This window comes from Pristis pectinata, chromosome 19 (genome assembly GCF_009764475.1).
Source record: "Pristis pectinata isolate sPriPec2 chromosome 19, sPriPec2.1.pri, whole genome shotgun sequence".
Taxonomy (NCBI): domain Eukaryota; kingdom Metazoa; phylum Chordata; class Chondrichthyes; order Rhinopristiformes; family Pristidae; genus Pristis; species Pristis pectinata.
Window position 1 is genome coordinate 11,338,241 of NC_067423.1, and position 18,478 is coordinate 11,356,718.

The window sequence follows — 18,478 nt, forward strand, 5'->3', positions numbered from 1 at the left end:
TAGCCAGATATGTACGATTGAATATCCCTTTTCCCAGGTTTTCAATTTGTTACTATCTGGTAAAGATGTTAGAAATGAACATTGCTGATATAAACTGGGATAACATATTTAATGTTAGAATTTGTATTGGCTACTGAGAAATACATTAAAACTGATTCTAATAGATTTAGAATTATAGCCAGGAACATTTTTATTCTGTCAAATTCTGTGATTGCATTGCAAGGTCGAGCTTTTAAAGTGGATTTTCCTGTTCCTTTGGCCTCCTAGTTCTGCAAACAATCCCTAGTTAAGCTAGCAGGTGATATATACTGGCAGTTCTGGCTGTATAGCTTTGTAGTTGGCCACAAGGAGGAGTCGTGAAACTGGTAAATAGTTCTTCCCCACCCCTCTTCCCATTCTACTCAAAAGAATTGGCTTCCAAACTAGATTTTGCACTCGTGAGTGAGCTTGTCGCTCGGCTTTGGAGAATTGTTTCATGAATGTGATGTGACTTACCGCCTTGTGCATGTTCTTTATTTGTTGTTCTTTCAACTTTTTTGTAGATTTGAGGAGAAAGCTCGAGCAGATCCTTTAAGTGCTTTGAAATATTTACAGAATGATTTGTATGTTACTGTGGATCATTCAGATCCAGAAGAAACTAAAGAGGTAGGACCATGCACTTTCTACTTCTCACTCAATTGCTGTTGCGTATATCATTTGTGGTATTAATTAATAGCTAGCGTGAGGGTTTGAAGGTGCAATTTGTTGTATTTTTATTCCAAAATTATTGCAAGATCACAGAACACTTAAAGTAAATTTGCATTTGAATTTCAAATCTGTTTTGGGATATTGATTTCAACTTCAGAAAATTTAGAGTGACTGGGGCTACATTTGACCTCAAAGCTTCTTGACCAATAAGGGAAGAAAGGCCATCAGAGTTGTACCTGTGTTGCTCAATGATGAAAAGTACCTGCATTTTTGAAATGTTGACTGCCTGGTCAACTCCAAACATTAATTGCCTGGGTACTTGTGTGAAGAACATTCGTGTGGATAAGGCAGCAGAGGACTCGCAGGCTTGTACCTCAACAACATGAGGTAGTAAAACTTGTTTTGATAAGGAAGTATGCGTGACGTAGGCAGGAGTGAGATGTTGTGTTGCATTGGTTGGCTTGTTTATGATTTTTCTTATCTGACCATGTTTTGCTAACCAAATGTAAAAAATTTATATTTATAACAAAATATTTGACCATGTTGAACAATTATTTACCAAATGGTCCCCACTGTCTTTATCATTGGTAGGCCAAATTAATGCGGGTTAGATGAATATTTTACCAAAATTTTTATATTTATTTCAAGCGATTCCAACTTTCATCCCGAAATCTTTTTTTTTGATGCCATTGATTCTAAAATTCTTTCATATATTTGGCAGAATAAAAACCCAAGGTTAAGTAATAAATATTTACAAAAACTAAAAAAGGATGGTGGTATGGCCCTGCCTAACTTTAGATTATATTATTGGGCAATTAATATCAGATATTTAATTTTTTGGATACAAAATGTATTGAAAATTAACGCATCAAGTTTGATAGAAACTCAGTGTTCCGGATGCTATGCATTTGGTAATCATAAATGACATCGTGTTTGTGAGGTGGGTCCAAGACAGCAAAAACAAAACTGATATCAAGAAGTCATTCAAATGTAGTGATTAATGTATGGAACAGTCATGGCATTGAAAATTTTGAATTTGCTTTTAAGAATGGGAGGATTGTATGGATTAATTAAATTGGCCCAAAAATTATAGAAGCAAAAAATGTAACTTGAGCAGATGTCATTGGGCTTGTGTTGCATGTAAGAAAAGAAGGTATTTAAACGAGCAGAGTTGACATGAAATTGTGAAAGGAAAATCATTAATACACGGAAGCTTTTTATTGATGTGACTTGTAGAATAGGTAAGGGGGAACCAGTGGATGTATGCTTAAGTTTTCAGAAGACTCTTATAATAAGGTGCCACTCAAGAGGTTGATCAACAAATTATGAACATATGGAATTGGAAGTTGAGCACTGGCGTGGATTGAGGATTGATTATGGGATTAAAAAGCAAAGACTGGGAATAAATGGATCATTCTCAGATTGACGGTGTAATTAGTGAGGTGCCACTGGGATCATTGCTTGGGCCCTAGCTGTTTACAATCTGTGTTAATAATTTGCCTAAGAGCACCAAATTTAAAATTTAAACCAGGTCGGATTGTGAATCTGGCAGAGGATGTCGAGAGGCTTCAAGGGGGATATGGATATGCTGAGTGAGTGGGTGTGTACATGGCAGATGGAATATAACGTGGGGAAAAATGTGAGGCGGATAACAGGGCAGCAGAGCATTTATTGAATGGTGAAGGACTGGGTATGTTGATGTTCAAAGGGACCCAAGTGTGCTTTTACACAAGTCATTGAAGGAGTATGCAGATGCAAGAAAGTGATTGGGGGGAATGGGGAAGTGGTATGTTAACCTTTTGCTATGAGAGCATTTGAATACAGGGTAAGAAGGTCTTTTTGCAATTGTAACGGACCTTGGTGAGACCACACTTTGAATATTTTATGCAGCTTTGGTCTCCTTACCCAGGATGGAATGCACTTGCGTCATAGAGTATTACAAAGATTCATTAAATTAGGGGTGGTAGGAGCAAGTGAGTAGACTGAGACTGAATTTCCTTCAGTTTGTAAGAATGAGAAGAAATCTCTTTGAAACTCAGTTTTTATAGGGCTTGACAGACCTGATGATGTTTCCAATGGTAGAGAAGTCTAGGATTAGTGAGCAGAGTTTGGAAATAAGGGATAGGTTGTTTCAGACTGATATGAGGAGAAATTTCTTCACTCAAGATTGTGAATCTTTGGATTTTTTTCATCTCAGAGAGCTGAGGAACCTCGGTCATCTTGTTCATTTAAAATAAAGATTAATATATTTCTGAGCTTTAAGGGAATCAAAGGACATGGGGATGGCACTGGAAAATGACACTGAGGTAGAAAATCAGCCGGATCTTGATGAATGTGCAGCAGACTCAAAGGGGTGTATGGCCTATTCTTGTTTCTTGTATTATTCGGTTCCTTGTTAGTCCTACAAAATCTGAGGTTACAATTACCTTTGGTCTTTGCCTGACTTTTACTGCTTGGTATCTGGCATGTGCATTTTATTTAGTTTCTCTGATTTTGTTCGCCTATCCATAGGTATTGCCTTGCTGCTTTTGTTAAGGGAGTCTGTGTTAGTGTATGTGCAGCTTAGACCTAATGCTCAGTGCAACACTAATGCACTGAGAGTAGTTTCGTTCTCGTGAAGACCAAAGGGAGGGTGGGTATGGGGGGAAGAAATGACCTAAATTGGTGGATGTGTCCCACTTCTTAATTCGGTAAGTAAACAGCTTGCCAGCTTACTGCTTTAATATTTCGAGCATCATTGTGGTCCAGTGGCCTTTCCGTGTGCGCTTTCTGTTAAATAAAGCACACGAGGAATCATTTTGTTATTATGAAACTTTGTGATGATATTGCAATTGGTAGCTGATTGGGAGGTTGCATTTACAGCAAGATAATAGAATTAATATGAAGTTGTCTCATCTGGATGACTAATGTCATTGAGTCTGGGTTTTTAAACTGGATCTCTGTTCCCTGTGGGGGATGTGGCAAAGTTGAAAGGTGGGTCTAACCATGGAAAGAACTGTTCAGTGTTGATAATTAGAGCGGAGAAAGATTTCAGCTCTGGATTTTGCAAGTTATTTGCAGTTGATTTAAATAATTAATTCATTCCAAAACACTTTGTTACATTTCCCTGTGTTGTTTTGCTTTCTGATGGATTCCTTTCCTAGATGCTTTCATTTTGGTGGGATGGGGAGGGGATGATGGGTAAACAGCTTGCTGTCTTGATTCTGACTTTGTAATTCTAACAATGGTCAGGTCTGATATTACTGATTCCACTCCTTTCAATTAACCAGCTGTCACTGGGTGTCTCTTCCTTAAGTATTTCTCACACTGGGAACTTGCCTCCCCATTTGTGCTGACTTGCCTGCTGCTGGGATTTTGTATTGATTTATACTTCATATGCTATCCATTAAAGTCTACTTCCTTTATCTAACATCTTTAAAGGATCTCTAATCCTTATTTAAATAGCTGGAATTGAGAGTTCTTCCAGAGCAAGAATTAGTTGGCCCATAGGGTTCAATTTATTATCAGTTTGTGTGTATTTTAACAATAATTATTCTTATTGCATTTATATATTTGTAATTAATTTGTTACTTTTATTTCTAAGTTTCAGTTATTGGCTCAAGCACTCTTCAGATCTAGTTCAGATTTTATCCCACTGGGTAAGTTTTCTGAAAACATTTTTTATTGAACATCGATGGTCTGCTTTGCAAGGATGCTTTTTATAATTTGGATGCATGGTGAAAATATACGTAATTTGTTAGTATGTTGTATTTGAAGAGGAATGTGGGTTTATAGGTTTCAGTGAATGCTGGTTAAGAGTCAATGAAAATCAGAGTGCAGTAACTGGCAATCTGAAGTAAAAACAAAATGCTGGAAACAGTTGGCAGGTCAGGCACAATTGGTTGAAAGAGAAATTTAACATTTGGGTTGAAGACTTGGGCATGTTAAAGTGTACTACAGAAGATAATGGATGAAGATGTTGATAGGATGAAATGAAGTAACTTGTGAAGAAGCCTAAAACATAAAGATCAGCGTAGATATTTTTGTGTTATAATTTTCCCTGTCTACTGGTTAATTAGCTATTTAGTTTCCAAACAGAGTTTAAGTCTATCTATAGAATCAGAAAACCCATCTGTGGGGAGTCCAATTCCAGGGTCGTGACAGAAGTTCATCAGGCTAAAATAGCTGCCCCACCCTCTTCATTTGTCATGTCCTCATGACTTGAATTGATCATTTTCTTTCTTTGCGTGTGATCTCATCTGGTCTTTTTAAATGAACTTTAGTGAAGCGTTAGGGTGTTGCCTTTCGAGAGAGTGGGCGTTGTCGGACTAAGTCAATAGTTGTTCTTGGCCTTTTCCTGGATTCATAACGTTGCTTTTTGCTCAATGATGAAACAGCTTTTTCTCTAACCTTGCATGTTTTTGATTTCCTTTTAATATTTGCAAAATTTTGGATGAGTGCATAATATTCCCAAAGAACTATAGCTGGTATGCAGAATTGTATTTTCAAATCGCAGTGTGGCAGAACCAGGAAAGTTCTGCTTCATAAAGCTGGCTCAGTGAAGAGACCCTAGGATTTCTTGCATAAGGGGATGTGACGGTCTCGAGCTGTGAATGCAGGGAATCCAAAACTAGTAACAATGATACAAGTATTCAGCAAGTTGGGCAGCATCTGTGGAGAGAGTAACTGAAATAAATATTTTAAATTTATTTCCTTTCATCGAAATTGGCAGAAGATGAGATCAATCCGATTTGCCGTGAGGGTATTTACTGCAGCATTGGAATTAGGCTGCAGCACTAGATCCCCTCCCCAGGCTTTGGAGCCTGAAGGAATTTTAATTGCAAGATGAAAAGCTTTCGAAGAATGTTTTGGTTTTTGCTGTCCTGTTGACTTTTTTTAATTTGTACTTTTTATAAAAAGGGTAAAGAACATGGCTTCCATTCAGCTAATTAGCAGTTTTATTAAGAGTTTCAGCTGATTCTGATTTTTACTGCAGGCTTAGAAATTAAGTTTTTTCCAATTGATGTATAATACTGTTCCAGTAAAATTTAAAAAATGTAAATTCCTCTTTTGAACATGTCCTTTAGTTGGAGTTGGTAAATGGTACAATGGCAGTATTAATGTCAACAATCTGTTACGAACAAGGTTGATATTGTCTTTTGTTAGTGTCATTTCCTTTAAACCGTGCCCAGTTTTTTCTTGTTCGTTGTAATTTCTATTTAGAGTTATAGTTTGTTGCTCTTGTGTAATTATCTCTTGATCAACAATTTCATAAAATGAAATTCTGTTAATTTTTTTTATTTTAATCTCCCAACAGGTTTTTCAGATGTTGATCAGAATTATGCCCAGAGGACTCTGTTGTTTGATACACTGGTAAACTTCTTTCCTGACAGCATGACACCTCCAAAAGGCAATCTGGTTGACCTTATCACACTGTAGCTGGATAGCGTTTGCTGGATTTTGGCTGAAGAGAAAGTCAATCACCGATCTAATCTCCTGTTTTGTACTTGCTAGATGGGATTATGATTTTGGTTGGCAAAGGTGGTTTATGTAATACACCACCACCTTTCTAGTTTTGATTTGAGTGTCCAATTTCAGTGGTGCTTTCGTGCCACCTTCTTAAAAAAAAAACTGGGTTGGAACAGATGCTGGCTTTGTGAATAAGGGTTTGCTTCCCATGCGTGTTAAATCCTTTGCTGCATTGGTAAATATTTAAGACTATTTTGAGATTAAATAATAAATCCTGCCATGTGACTGTCGATATAAACACACAGTTGGAGTTCTTAATGTCTGAGCTGTTTCCTGGAATGATACTGCAGTGATGTCAACTGACTTTCATCAGCAGTATTTCTGTCCACTTTCATGTCAATTTATCAATCCAATTGGCCGATCACATTAAGGTGTTGTTTTAATGTCTGCTGTTCTCATTCTCTTTGGCCTTTACAGCAATATTAATAACTGCTCCAAAAAATTGTAGCTGTTTTTTACATTGAATAAATTTGAGTGCTGTGCATCATGTTCCCTGTGGGGCTGCTGACTCTGGAATTCTCCGCAGGCAGAGGATATAATTGCTGCCATTTGGATGCATTTTGACTTCAGAATAATTCCATTCTGTTTATTTTTTGTTTGCACTTCAAAGTTCCAGTCCCACTTTCAATGGAACTAACTTTATTCTCCCATTTGCCTGTTTTTGATTGTGGGGTCAAACAAAAATATCCAGCGTTCAAAATGACTGCTGTTGAACTGGCTGGTTTAAAGGGGTGAAAGATCTAGTATAGACTTTTCCTCTTGTCAAGAGATTATTGCTAAACAATTGCTGACAAAAGTAGTAGTCATCAGCACTTTTTCTCTTTTGTTGCAGCCTGTACAGAGTATGATGCACAGTTGCCAGTTTCCAAAGATTTACTTGGAAGGGGTATCAGTTTTGCTTTAAAAGAAGGGCTTTTTTTTTGCAATTATTGATATTTACCTCTTTTGATTATAGGCTGCTGAAAAATGGGTGGCACTGATCACTTTCTCTTTGGGTTCTGAGGTACACACAAAAAAGTAGTTACAAAAAGGAAAAAGCTTTGCTGCAGAAATTCAGTGATAGAGTGTGTTTCCACTACAATGCAAAATCCATGCCATTCATTTTTACTAAATTGAAAGAGAATGCTGGATGTTCCCTCCAAAATAGCCACAAAATCCTACATGTTCAATAATTGGCATACGGGGAAAAACGCTTGCATTATGTTGATAATTGTTGATTCAAATGGATTCTTAAATTGGTTGCCTTCACACTGGCAGAGGCTCTGGTTAAACTCATTTATTATAGCTGGCATCTAATTCTCTTTGTTCAGTGATTTCTTGCACCTTGTGTTCCTTCTCGTAATCTTTTCTCATGATGTCAGGCATAATGAATAAAGTTTAATCATTTGTTATGACATCAGGTTGTGAAATACATAACTGATGCCTTGAAGTATATTGTGTTTTCAAAACAAACTCCAGCTCAGCTGCCAAAGAGTGATACAGGAGCTGTGTGTGGAAATGGGGACCTTGTCACAGTATTTTAATTTTTGATGAGCTTCTCAGATAAACTATTTAAAATCTTTTACATCTTCAGGAATCTTAACACATGATTATAGTTGCTATAACAGAATTGATGAAATTTTTTTTTGCACCAAGGAAAGTTTCTGAAATGTACAGCTTTGTACAATGATTACGTATTTTTTTAATATATTGGCCTTTTTCATTTCAATTCCATGTACATTTTCAATTTCTCACAAATGGCAATAGCAAAGGTGATAAGCAGTCATTGCTACTTTGCAATGGCTTTCTTAAAGGTTTTCATTTGTCTTGTGTTATACTTGATCAAGGTACTTTACCTCAGTGATTAGATTGTTGTCTGTATGCTGCTTGTGTTCTAGACTACTCCAGGCAAAATTCTTTCATTCTTATATAAGAGATTGTTATACATTTCCCACCACCCCCCCCCCCCCACCACAATATTGCCAATATGCTCCTACCCTTAGGAAGTATTTTATTGAAACAAAGTAGCTGAATGAAGATTTCTCTCGTCGTTGTTGCATTTACCTCTGCCAAACATTTTGTACCATTGTAAAATTTCTGATTTCCTCCTGTGATTAGAAGGCTGTTAGTGAGTCGTAATTTTGTTGACACTGCTCCTGATGGGTGACTTAGAGTTGGCTTTGCAGATAATAAGTTTGTTTCATTTTGATTCTTCAGTCTCAGCTGTACAGATATTCATTGTAAGGTTGTACTTTTATGGGTTTTGAAAGTAGAGTTTAAAAAAAAATTTCCATTGCTATTAAGGTTTCAGATGCAAGACAAAATCTGTAGGCAAGGCTTTTGCTTTCTCCCAGCTTGTAAAATAAGGCTGTTTGCTATGCCAAACAATGTCCTTCCTTTGCTACTAGGTATTCAGTAAATAATTTGCAATCCAGGCATTCCCATCCTTCCGGTGGAAATTATGTCAGGAGAAAATTTTATAAAGATCAGCCTTGCAACTCCTTGACTGAGTAAACCCCCATTAAGAATTTTTGCAATTTAACAAATCAACTTTAAAAAAAACAAATCATCTTAACCAAAGCATATTGTCTCTGTTCTGCTTTGAGCTGATTAACTTGACCTTAATGCCCTTTGCTAGAGGCTAATAATAATTAGAACACTTAATGGAAACACTGACAGGAAGAAATGTTCACTCTATTCAGTTGATCCTGTTTAAAGCACTAAGAGTCACACTTAGCAGAATTACAAAATATTGCTGATATTTCTGATGACATAACCATCTGTGAGTGATTTTACCCTTGGTTTAAATCTATGTACACTATTCTACCACTAAATTTATGGAAGTGTCCTGTAATTCAAATGGTTGTTTTTTTCCCCAAACCCCTTTATAACTGTTAGCTAATACAATTGTTAATGTGGACAAACATCATTCTTTTGTATTTAGAAAATGGATGTGGGGGTGAGGAATGGGAATGAAAATGTCACAGCAAAGCTGGAAAAGCCTTAATGATCATTACCAAAATCACTGGTGTTAACCAAAGAGAATTTAAATATCTTGTATGATAGCTGTGGTTTCATCAGAAGAAAATCAGTTGGAAGTAGTGCATGTCTTTTGAAAATTGGAGTTGTCTCTAATTGTTTCATAGTGAGATTGATATTGCAGGTCATGAATTGTACCGTTCAAACTTAAGTTTTAATTAAAACAAATGCTGTGCACACAGAACCAGTTGGTCAACATCTAAAAGATAAATGTTGATTTAAAACCTCTGAGTTGAAACCAAAGCATTCAACTGGTCTTTCTCGTATAGGCCAAACTGCTTTTTTTATATTAAATTTCCAATAATGTGTTCAAGTGTTCTGTTTTCCTTCTATTCACATTTTGTGAATAAGTGCTTGTAAAGTCCATGAAGCTAACAACTATCTGATACAAATGGCAGAAAACTTTAATGTAGAAATTTCATGGAAACTGCTAATGATTAATATGGCAGGCGTTGCATTCCTATCACTGCTCTGCAATATAGTTTTTTGTCTGGTGACCTAATATGTTAATGTATTGAGTTTACTCCTTTTGAGTTAGACTGTATTTAAGGCTAGCAGCTTGCAGCTACTTTTGTATCTCAGAAATATCACTTACTATCTCAACCAATTTTTCACCTAGTTGATGTTTTAATTAACTAGCTGAAATGAGCAAAATTTGTCAATTCTTTTTCAAGTGCATAGGAAGCCTGGCTGATTAATTCAGGTTTATAAATTACTTCATAATTAGAGGAAAGATGCACATGCATAGGTCAGTTTTTTGCATATGAAATTGGGCTAGCTTGGCTCATAACTGGTTCTGAATGCTATTGGCTTAATTTTGTTTTTGGAAATAGGATCAAATTTGCATCCTGGATATGCAGCTGAACGTATTGTTCCTCTAAATGTTATCAAAAAGTGTTCACAGACCAACCATTGTTTGAATCTGCAGGAAATCAGTTACACTTCAGGTTTCTAAGGGGCAGTGCTTCAAGACTCAATTATAGAATTTATTTAACTCCCAAAAGGAATACTAGATACAATAAGACATTCAATTATAAATCTCATAAGGATCTGTACTAAACATAAACATTTAAATTAAAGGACCTAGTGTTACAAAAACAGGTTGTTTCTGAGTGATAAATTGGTTGCTGCTTTGAAAAGTAGGAGATTACTAAATTGCAAGCTGAAATTGCCTCATTAGCACCTAGTTCAGTAGTTGACCAATAGTATGTAAATTTATATTGATCTATCTGATTGGACACTGGTATTTATACGACTTTTTCTCTTGATCTTTTCTCGATAATGTTATGGTGAAATATTGAGTGTAACCTGGTTAGCATTGCAATATCATGACCATTATTTCTCCCTTGGTGTCCTTCTGACGTTTTACCCCCCTGCCTTCTGCTGTCATCACCAAAGATATGTTAACAGATTTTTATACTGTCACAGTTAGCGACTTTGTTGTTTGCAAACCAGCAGTTGTCTATCTGTTACATAGTCAAAAAAAGATCATTGTGAAGCATTTTGGGAGGGTTTGAAAAGATAATATGCATATGTTCTGCTTTTTTTAAAACCAGTTAGCCAACATTTAAAGGAGGCAATCCATTACATTTTAATGTACTCTAAATCTCCAGTTTCCTTGAAACCTCAAGGAAAATATTAACTGATTGCTTAATGTTAAACCATTCTTTGACCCAGAACTAATGTTGCTTCCTCAAATGGAAAATTTAATCATTTTCCCTAAACTCAGCCCAGTTTTCATTCCCTCAATAGGGAAGAGCCATTCTGTTGTTTGAATCAGTTTAGCTGAAATGATGGTGATGTAAAACTAAAATAATTTATTGTAGCTCTAGCTCTAGCAGTGTGGATTTGGAAAACAGAAAACAAATATAACAGACAAACCTCTGGTTGTAAAATAATAATCAGTAGGTTTCGCCTATTGCTTGTCTAATGGTCAGTTCTGATACCTCTGCACAAAAGCTTGAAATTTGTTTAGTGCAGACCTGAGGAGGAATAAACTGGTTATCAGTTTAGGATTCCAAAATTAAAGCATCAGATCATCTGCAATGTAATAATTCTATGCATTTGAAAGCAGAACTCCCCACGTTTATAAAGGACTAAAGCCAAGCAAGCTATTGGAGGACACGTATTGGCCTGTTTTAAGCTAAATGCTTGACTGGAAATCTGGTGGAATTAATTTTCTCTAAAGTAGGTTCCTGTCGTCTTAGTTTAAAGTGCACTTCGACAACACATTAGAATAAACCAGGTTTGAGTGCTTCACTTTGCAAAAAAAAAAGAGAATCTGAAGTAAGATAGATGAAAAGCAAGAAAATTAAAGCAAAATCAAGATTAAAATAATGCTTTGTTGAAGAGAAATTAGAGAGGTCTTTAATTCCAGTTCCCAATATTTGATCTTAGTCGAAGGACCCTTAAAAAGAAATTACTGTTGCCAAGTTCAGAATCAAAAACCATTGGAACAAATTAGACTAGTATCCCTTTAGTAATTACAAAAGATAATCTATTAACCTTTAAAAATGAAAATAACCAAGTGGTTTAAAATGATTTTCAGTTGTGCTGCCTATTTGAGTGAATGCTCAGTACTGTAGAGAGATATAATGAGTCCTGAAATTCCTTCAAAATAAATGTGTTTACCATGTTTGGGCCCCAATTTTCATAAGAGAACTATAGTGCTGCATGTTTTCAGTACATTATTGATGTATTTTCATTTTCTGATTCCATTTAAAAAGAAATACCTTGATATTGTGGGAGGAGACATCAATCCAAGCCCCCCAAAAAATGACCTCATTTACTGAGGTAGGAAGAAATGTGTAAAAATGGTCGGTTGTAATTAAGTATTTAATTGTGTTGTTGTGTAGACTGTGCCAGTAGTCAAAATTCCACAATAGCCCATGCAAAATATTCCTTTTTGCAACATTATTAAAGTGTGTTTATTTGGCACTATTGGTAAAGTAAGCATTTTGGAAGCCAAAAAGAGTCTGTGTTTCTAAATGTGACTTGTGATGTTCGTTGGTGTTGCTGTTTCAAATAACTGTTTGTGGCACGGTAGTTTTGCACCTCCTGGACTAGAAATCAAAGTGCTTATCAATATCACATCAATATTCCCTGACCATTTGATTGACAGTTAAAAGTTTGGCAAATTTTGTTAATAGCCACAAAGATAACAAGCCTGGGTGTGATTGCTGAAGTCAAAATATCAAACAGTAGGATGGACACACAAAATGCTGGAGGAACTCAGCAGGTCTGGCAGCATCTATGGAGGGAAATAAACAGTCAACGTTTCGGGTCGAGACCCTTCATCAGGACTGATGAAGTGGAAATAAACAGTGGGATAGAGCTTTTTCTCTGCTTTTGAATTGTGCTATACCCGAGTCTGTGTGCAAAATGCTGCTAGTGTCTTGAGTACAACTGTTCATCAAAATATTAAAAGAAAAAGCGTTTCTTTCAGAGCTTCAGTCCGGTGATACGAAATCAGTTCCATTGTTTGATCTCAATATTTTGCCTTTTACTTTGACCTAAGGATGAAATCCCAAAGAATGCTTCTGCTTGTTTAATTGTTCCCTCTTTTACATTAACAAAGCACACAAGGGCAAAAATAAACCAAGCATATTGATTAAAAGAAAATAAATTTTGGATGCTGGAGGTTGGCAACAGAAATAAAATGCATTACTAAATGTTTTGATTACAAGCTCTGCATTGCTGAAAGGCCTCTACCCAAACATTCACCCGCTTTTCCCCTTGAAGCTTCTGTGGACTTTACCTGTATTCAACCATGTATAATTGAGAGAGAGATAATCATAAATGCACCATTTAAAAAAATTTACTGCTCTCCTATAATGTTTATGCAGTTGATTAAAACCACTTCATTGTGAAAAGAGCAATTATCTTGAACTGCTCCTGGCAGGTAAATGCAATTCCACTGAGATGTTAAGTCCCAAAGGCACCAAATTCCCCTACTGATAAACTGGTTGATATAATGTGTATTGTACGACTTTGTAATCTGCAGGATGCATGAACTGTTTTTAATGTGGCAAGGTTTTACAGATCATTTCACAGTTCGAGTCCAATCAAGCAGTTTACCAGCCATACCAACCGTTCTCTTTTGAGAAGGATTATGTAATGCCTGCTGTCATTCCCCGCTCAGCCAAATGCATTTCCTGGAAACTTGCCTTTGCTCAGACTTGGTAAATAATCTGCACTTTCCGTCAACATTAATCCACATCTTTTTCTATTGTGTACTCTGCTTTTGTATCAAGTTGTAAAGTAAATTTGTTGCAAGTTAATAATTCCACTTTTTTTTGTTAACTTTGATAAAATAAGACTGACAATCTCATTTACCAATATTCAGTATTTTCTATAGAAAGGTTGAATTTAAATGATTTTAAAGTGATATTTATAGAACATTTCTTGCTGCAACCACCAGGTCTAAGATGGCTGTCTTCATTTAATTTTTTTCCTTTCCCAAAGAATTAAAAAATAAAATAGGTGAGTAGCATTTGCATTTGGAAGAATGCAATGAGATATTAGCCATTAAATGAATGGGCCTGGTCTAGTGAATTGATTTTCATTAGAACCTGTTAGTTATTAAAGTATAACAAGGATTTCATGATCTTTTTCTTCCCCTATCCACATCACAAATACCCAGTCAAGGTCTGTAAAATTCTGTATAACAGATTTCAATTTGTATATCTCTGTGACTATAGCACAGTAACTATTGCTGTGGTGGATATTGATACTCCTGAAATCAATGCTTGGATGTGCTTTGAAATGTATTTGATTGCCTCTTGTAACTTTTACTTTGATTTTTAAAAATTTGATTGCAATAATACATTTTCTATTAAGCCTACCCATAGAAGAGAGTGCTGAAGTGATTTAAAAAAAAAAAGTGCACCAATTAGTACTTGGGAAAGGGATTTTAATATTTCTTAGCATTTCAGACAGGCTGTTGATCAGTTTAAAATTGTCCGGTCTACCTGACTGGTGTTAATGAAGTGTACAAGTGCATGGTGTAGCATTCATTGTAGCTACATGAGACAGATGTGCTTATCCAGATGTTGTTAGTGCAATATGGGCCTCCTCTGTCCTGCCCTAATCTCTTCAAATAAGTTGCAATCGTTCTGCTGCCTTGATCCAACTTGGCATACAGTTAATATGTTACAAAAACTTGGTGGTCTTATTAAATTTTGAAATCCCTAAAACAGACCTGTTTAAAGACTTAGAGCAGCCCTTACCAATCTGTCTCATGCTATCTCGTTACCAATTGTGGTTTGGATTAATTGTAGTTATGTTATCAACTAGAAGACTGCAAACGGGAAATAATTGTCCAAGGACTTCAAAGTGTGTGTATTTTTGAAGAGACTTCCAATTCTTAATATTGGGCGTTGAACCCGTTTTGGTGCTTCAGTTATTCATTTTTGGTGTCTCATCCAAGGGCCTGTATTCATAAGTATTTATGCAATACATCATGTACAGAGCCCCATTTATGCATTGGGCTATCTTATGAATATGGGTCCTGGCAGTGTGTGTTTCCTTCTGTCTACTGATGTCTCTTTGGTGTCCTCTATCAGAATATGATATTAGAGACAACCCCTGAGTTTGCTTTAAGGTTCAATAGAGCGGATTTATCCTGTGGTTTGACTGAAATGGTGTGTTTATTTTTCTCTCATTTTCCCATTATTTTTTTTAAAGTACGAAGCTACCAACCCTTATTTTCTGAAGTATATACAATTTATGCACTACCTTGTTGTGAATAACTATGTAGACTCGGTGAACAAATACAATTGTAGAATTATGTTGTATGTACTGTACATATGGAAAAAAGACCTGTATTTTGTTCAGTTTCTTAATAAAATAAAGTCCTGAAAAAGCAAATTGGTATTTCTGAGCTTGTGGATGGAATTATAGCGAAAGCTGAGAGTGGGGAATTTATTGATGAAATAGTATTATGACTCTGAGACTTTTCATTATTTCCTATCTGTCGAGCTCACTATTGGAGTTCAGGTTTTTCACTATAACCCACTTATTGTTAATGTCTGGTGACGTGCTCCTTATAAAAATTGCTGGCTGAGTGTCTTTTTAATGAACTAAATGCACATCTTTGCTATGTATGAGTTAGCATGCCTTGGCCTAATGGTTAACTTCTAATTTCTTTAAAGGCTTTAACCGGAGAATGAGTGGTATTCTCACTCCATGCTTCCAAAGTTATAAAATAGCAACCCAAGGTAGCATGGGCATAATAAATTGGTTGGAATTATTTAGACGTTAATATACATTGAAGCAAAATACTGTGTTAAAATGCTTATTATTGAGTAATCTGATCTATCCAATATAATTCTTTCAACACTAGTGATGGAAAATTCGTATATTGCTTTTCCATACCTTCTAATAGCACTTTCTATGTGGTTGGATGGGAATTAACTTTCCAATGACCAAGTAATATTTCTGGTTCTTCAGCTCCAGGGATGTCAAAGATCTGAGACCAAGCATATATCCTAGTTAACTTAGCTTTGCACGAGTGCTTATCAAGAACTAGCCTTGGTTTTGAGGGGTAGTTTGGGACTTACGTTGGAGACCCACCAGGCATACTTTGTAAAGCAAGACCATTATATAGGTTTTAAACACCCATGGAACAAGTTACTCTCCAAAATTGCCATCGTCGAGAAAAACTTGCACAGAATAACAATGTGAATGGACACATTTCCATGGCTCATTATTTGTGTAATCCAGTATGCACTATACAAATAATATTTTAATATTTAATGTTACAGATGATTTAAGAAAGTACCTTGTTTCAAATTTGCAGCACTAAAAGGACTGGAAATGAATCAAATTGGTGCCCACCAAAGTTTAGTTTTGCTGATGTTACTGTGTCTACTTCAGTTTTAAACAAAGTATCTGGCTCCTTTCTCTTTTTGACATTTCTGCCTCCAGTGTAATTATGTGTATTTTGTAATTCACTATATACAACTCCATTAGTTGCACCTTGGCTCAACCATTTAAGTGAGCCAGTGTGATAGCTGTAGCATAAGAACTGAGTGAACAAGGAGTCAGTTGGATTCCTATGGAACTTTGTCTCTGTTCCAAGTTGGAACAAAATTGTAATCTTGCAAAAATGGTGGAAACCTGAATCGGGAGCAAAGAAATGCTCAGCAGATCAAGCAGCAATGTGGTGAGAGAAATGGGGTTAATGTTTTGGGATATAACCTTTTGTGAGAACCCATTGCCCTGAAACATTAACTGTTTCTCTCCCCACAGATGTTGCTTGCCTACTGAGTACTTACAGCATTTACTGTTTTCATATTCCATCACCTTTCTGGTCTTTATTACTAAGCATCCAAGTGTTCAGCATCTTTGCATGAAACTTTATCTAATACTTTCTTAGATTCTATGAAAGTTACAAATACCAACTAACTTCTGAATTCTGTTTTTAATTACCTCCCACTAACTTGTAATGGTCAGGCTTTACCAAACAGTGTTGATTATAGAGTGCATCACCCATTTGTTTTCATTGTTTCCTTAGAGGGGTCTCCATAAATCTGTAACCAAGTTTGTATCAGTTGCAGCAAATGATTCTTGGCAAAATCAGGACTGGAAAGGAAAAGCTGAAAATTGGTGTCGCTGTTGATCTCTCTTGATTTAACTGCAGTGACTCACTGAGGTTACTTAAGCAGTACGACCTCTGTCATTGAGGGCAAGGGCAGCAACATCTGGAGAACTCCAGAGACATCCAAACCTGATTCTTAGGTATAACTCCTGGAATTGCTTCCATGACATTCTGGTGATACTTGCCCACCTTGCACAGTGGAGTATTTCAAGAAGGTCTACAGTCCCAGGCTAACTAGATAAGGGCAATAAATGAGGCTTCCCCAACATCACCTGTAACCCAAGTCTGCGCAGGTTAGGAATGATCAGAAGAAAATGAGTGAAGAACCAGGAGATGTAATAAGCATAAACCGGTATTAAACATCATTTGATTAAATTTCTGCATGATTTAATTTATTCACCAATTTAACTGATTTGTAAAAAATATGTCCAATTTATTTTAATTTGCAACTAGCATACCCCAAGAAAAATTTGTATGTACTGACCTCTTCAATTAGGATATTTTGTAATTTAGAGAAGATGACAAGGTGAAGCAACAATAAAGAAGCAAATAATTCAAATACTGTGGTGCTAATTTTTGGAACAGTCAGGTTAACCCAGATCCCTGCTATCCTTTTCTACTTCATACTGTTGGTGGTGTGCCTTGGACATCTCTAGTAGTCAGAGACCTTCATTTTGAGGGCTCTGGAGGCAAATCCAGCAGATTGTGCTGGTAACCATAGCAGATAACCAGAGAACTATTGCAGTTGTTCTCCAGTGATTGGATAGTTCAGCTTCAGTGCTGTACATTCTATGTTAGCATTTATGTTCCTCCTTGAACTTCCTCCCACATCACTACCCTTGATACCCTTCTCCCTTGTGTTCATCCAGCTTTTCCTGAAATGCACTCGTGATAAAGTGGGAAGATCTTTGTAGATGAATGGGCCAGTGGCCCATCTTAGTTATAAAAATGAGCCTTATTTTAGCAATATGTTTTAATATATCTTGGGGGGGAGAAGAGTGCAGAAAGAGAAGTTAATTTGATGCCATCAGAATCAGATTTGTTATCAGTGTCTTACGTGAAATTTGTTTTGTGGCAGCAGTACAGTGCAGACATAAAATTATAAATTACATAAATAGTGCAAAATAAAAGGAAAATGAGGTAGTGGTTATGGACTGTTCAGAAATCTGATGGCAGAGGGGAAGAAGCTATTTCTGAATTGTTGAGTTTGGGTCTTCAGGTTCCTGGTTAGATTCCAGTTGCAGAGGAAGGAGCAGAGGCCCAGGTTTAGAAGCGTGGTCATTAATACTGAGGGGTTGATGGTGTTTGAAAGCTGAGCTGTAATTGATAAACAGCAGCCTGACATATGTTTTGCTGTTGACCAGGTGCTCCAAAGCTTGGCTTAGGAAAATAGAGACCCACTGGAGAAAAGATGGTTATTTCCTGCCACTTAATTTTGGGAGTTTGGGGAGGGGGGAGTGGGGAGGAGCAGGTAGGTGGCAAGCAGCAAACACTGCTGCGTGTGCTCACAATCAATGGATCGGCTGAAAGCTCTGCAGTCCTGCTACATCTCGTTGTGAATGGTGGTGGATGATTAAAGAGGGAGAAGGAGGCAGCAGTTCCAAGAACAACTTCTCCTTGACAATGGCAGGGCTCAGTGTAAAGAGGCCTGAAGCATTCATAACT

The 18,478-nt window shown here is 36.5% G+C and overlaps 1 protein-coding gene across 3 annotated transcripts in view; it reads left to right on the top strand.

The window, feature by feature from the left end:
- The window catches only part of mkln1 (muskelin 1, intracellular mediator containing kelch motifs), a 133,217-nt gene extending 118,145 nt beyond the window's left edge, over positions 1-15,072 (top strand). For 2 of the 3 annotated variants that reach the window (XM_052034089.1, XM_052034090.1), the window contains exons 16-18: positions 543-645; positions 4,271-4,325; positions 5,984-15,072. In XM_052034089.1, the coding sequence (XP_051890049.1) occupies positions 543-645; positions 4,271-4,325; positions 5,984-6,105 (280 nt within the window). In that variant the 3' untranslated portion in view covers positions 6,106-15,072. The remainder of the gene's footprint in view (positions 1-542; positions 646-4,270; positions 4,326-5,983) is intronic. The other variant, XM_052034091.1, reaches the window with a different exon arrangement.
- Positions 15,073-18,478: the final 3,406 nt, after the last annotated feature.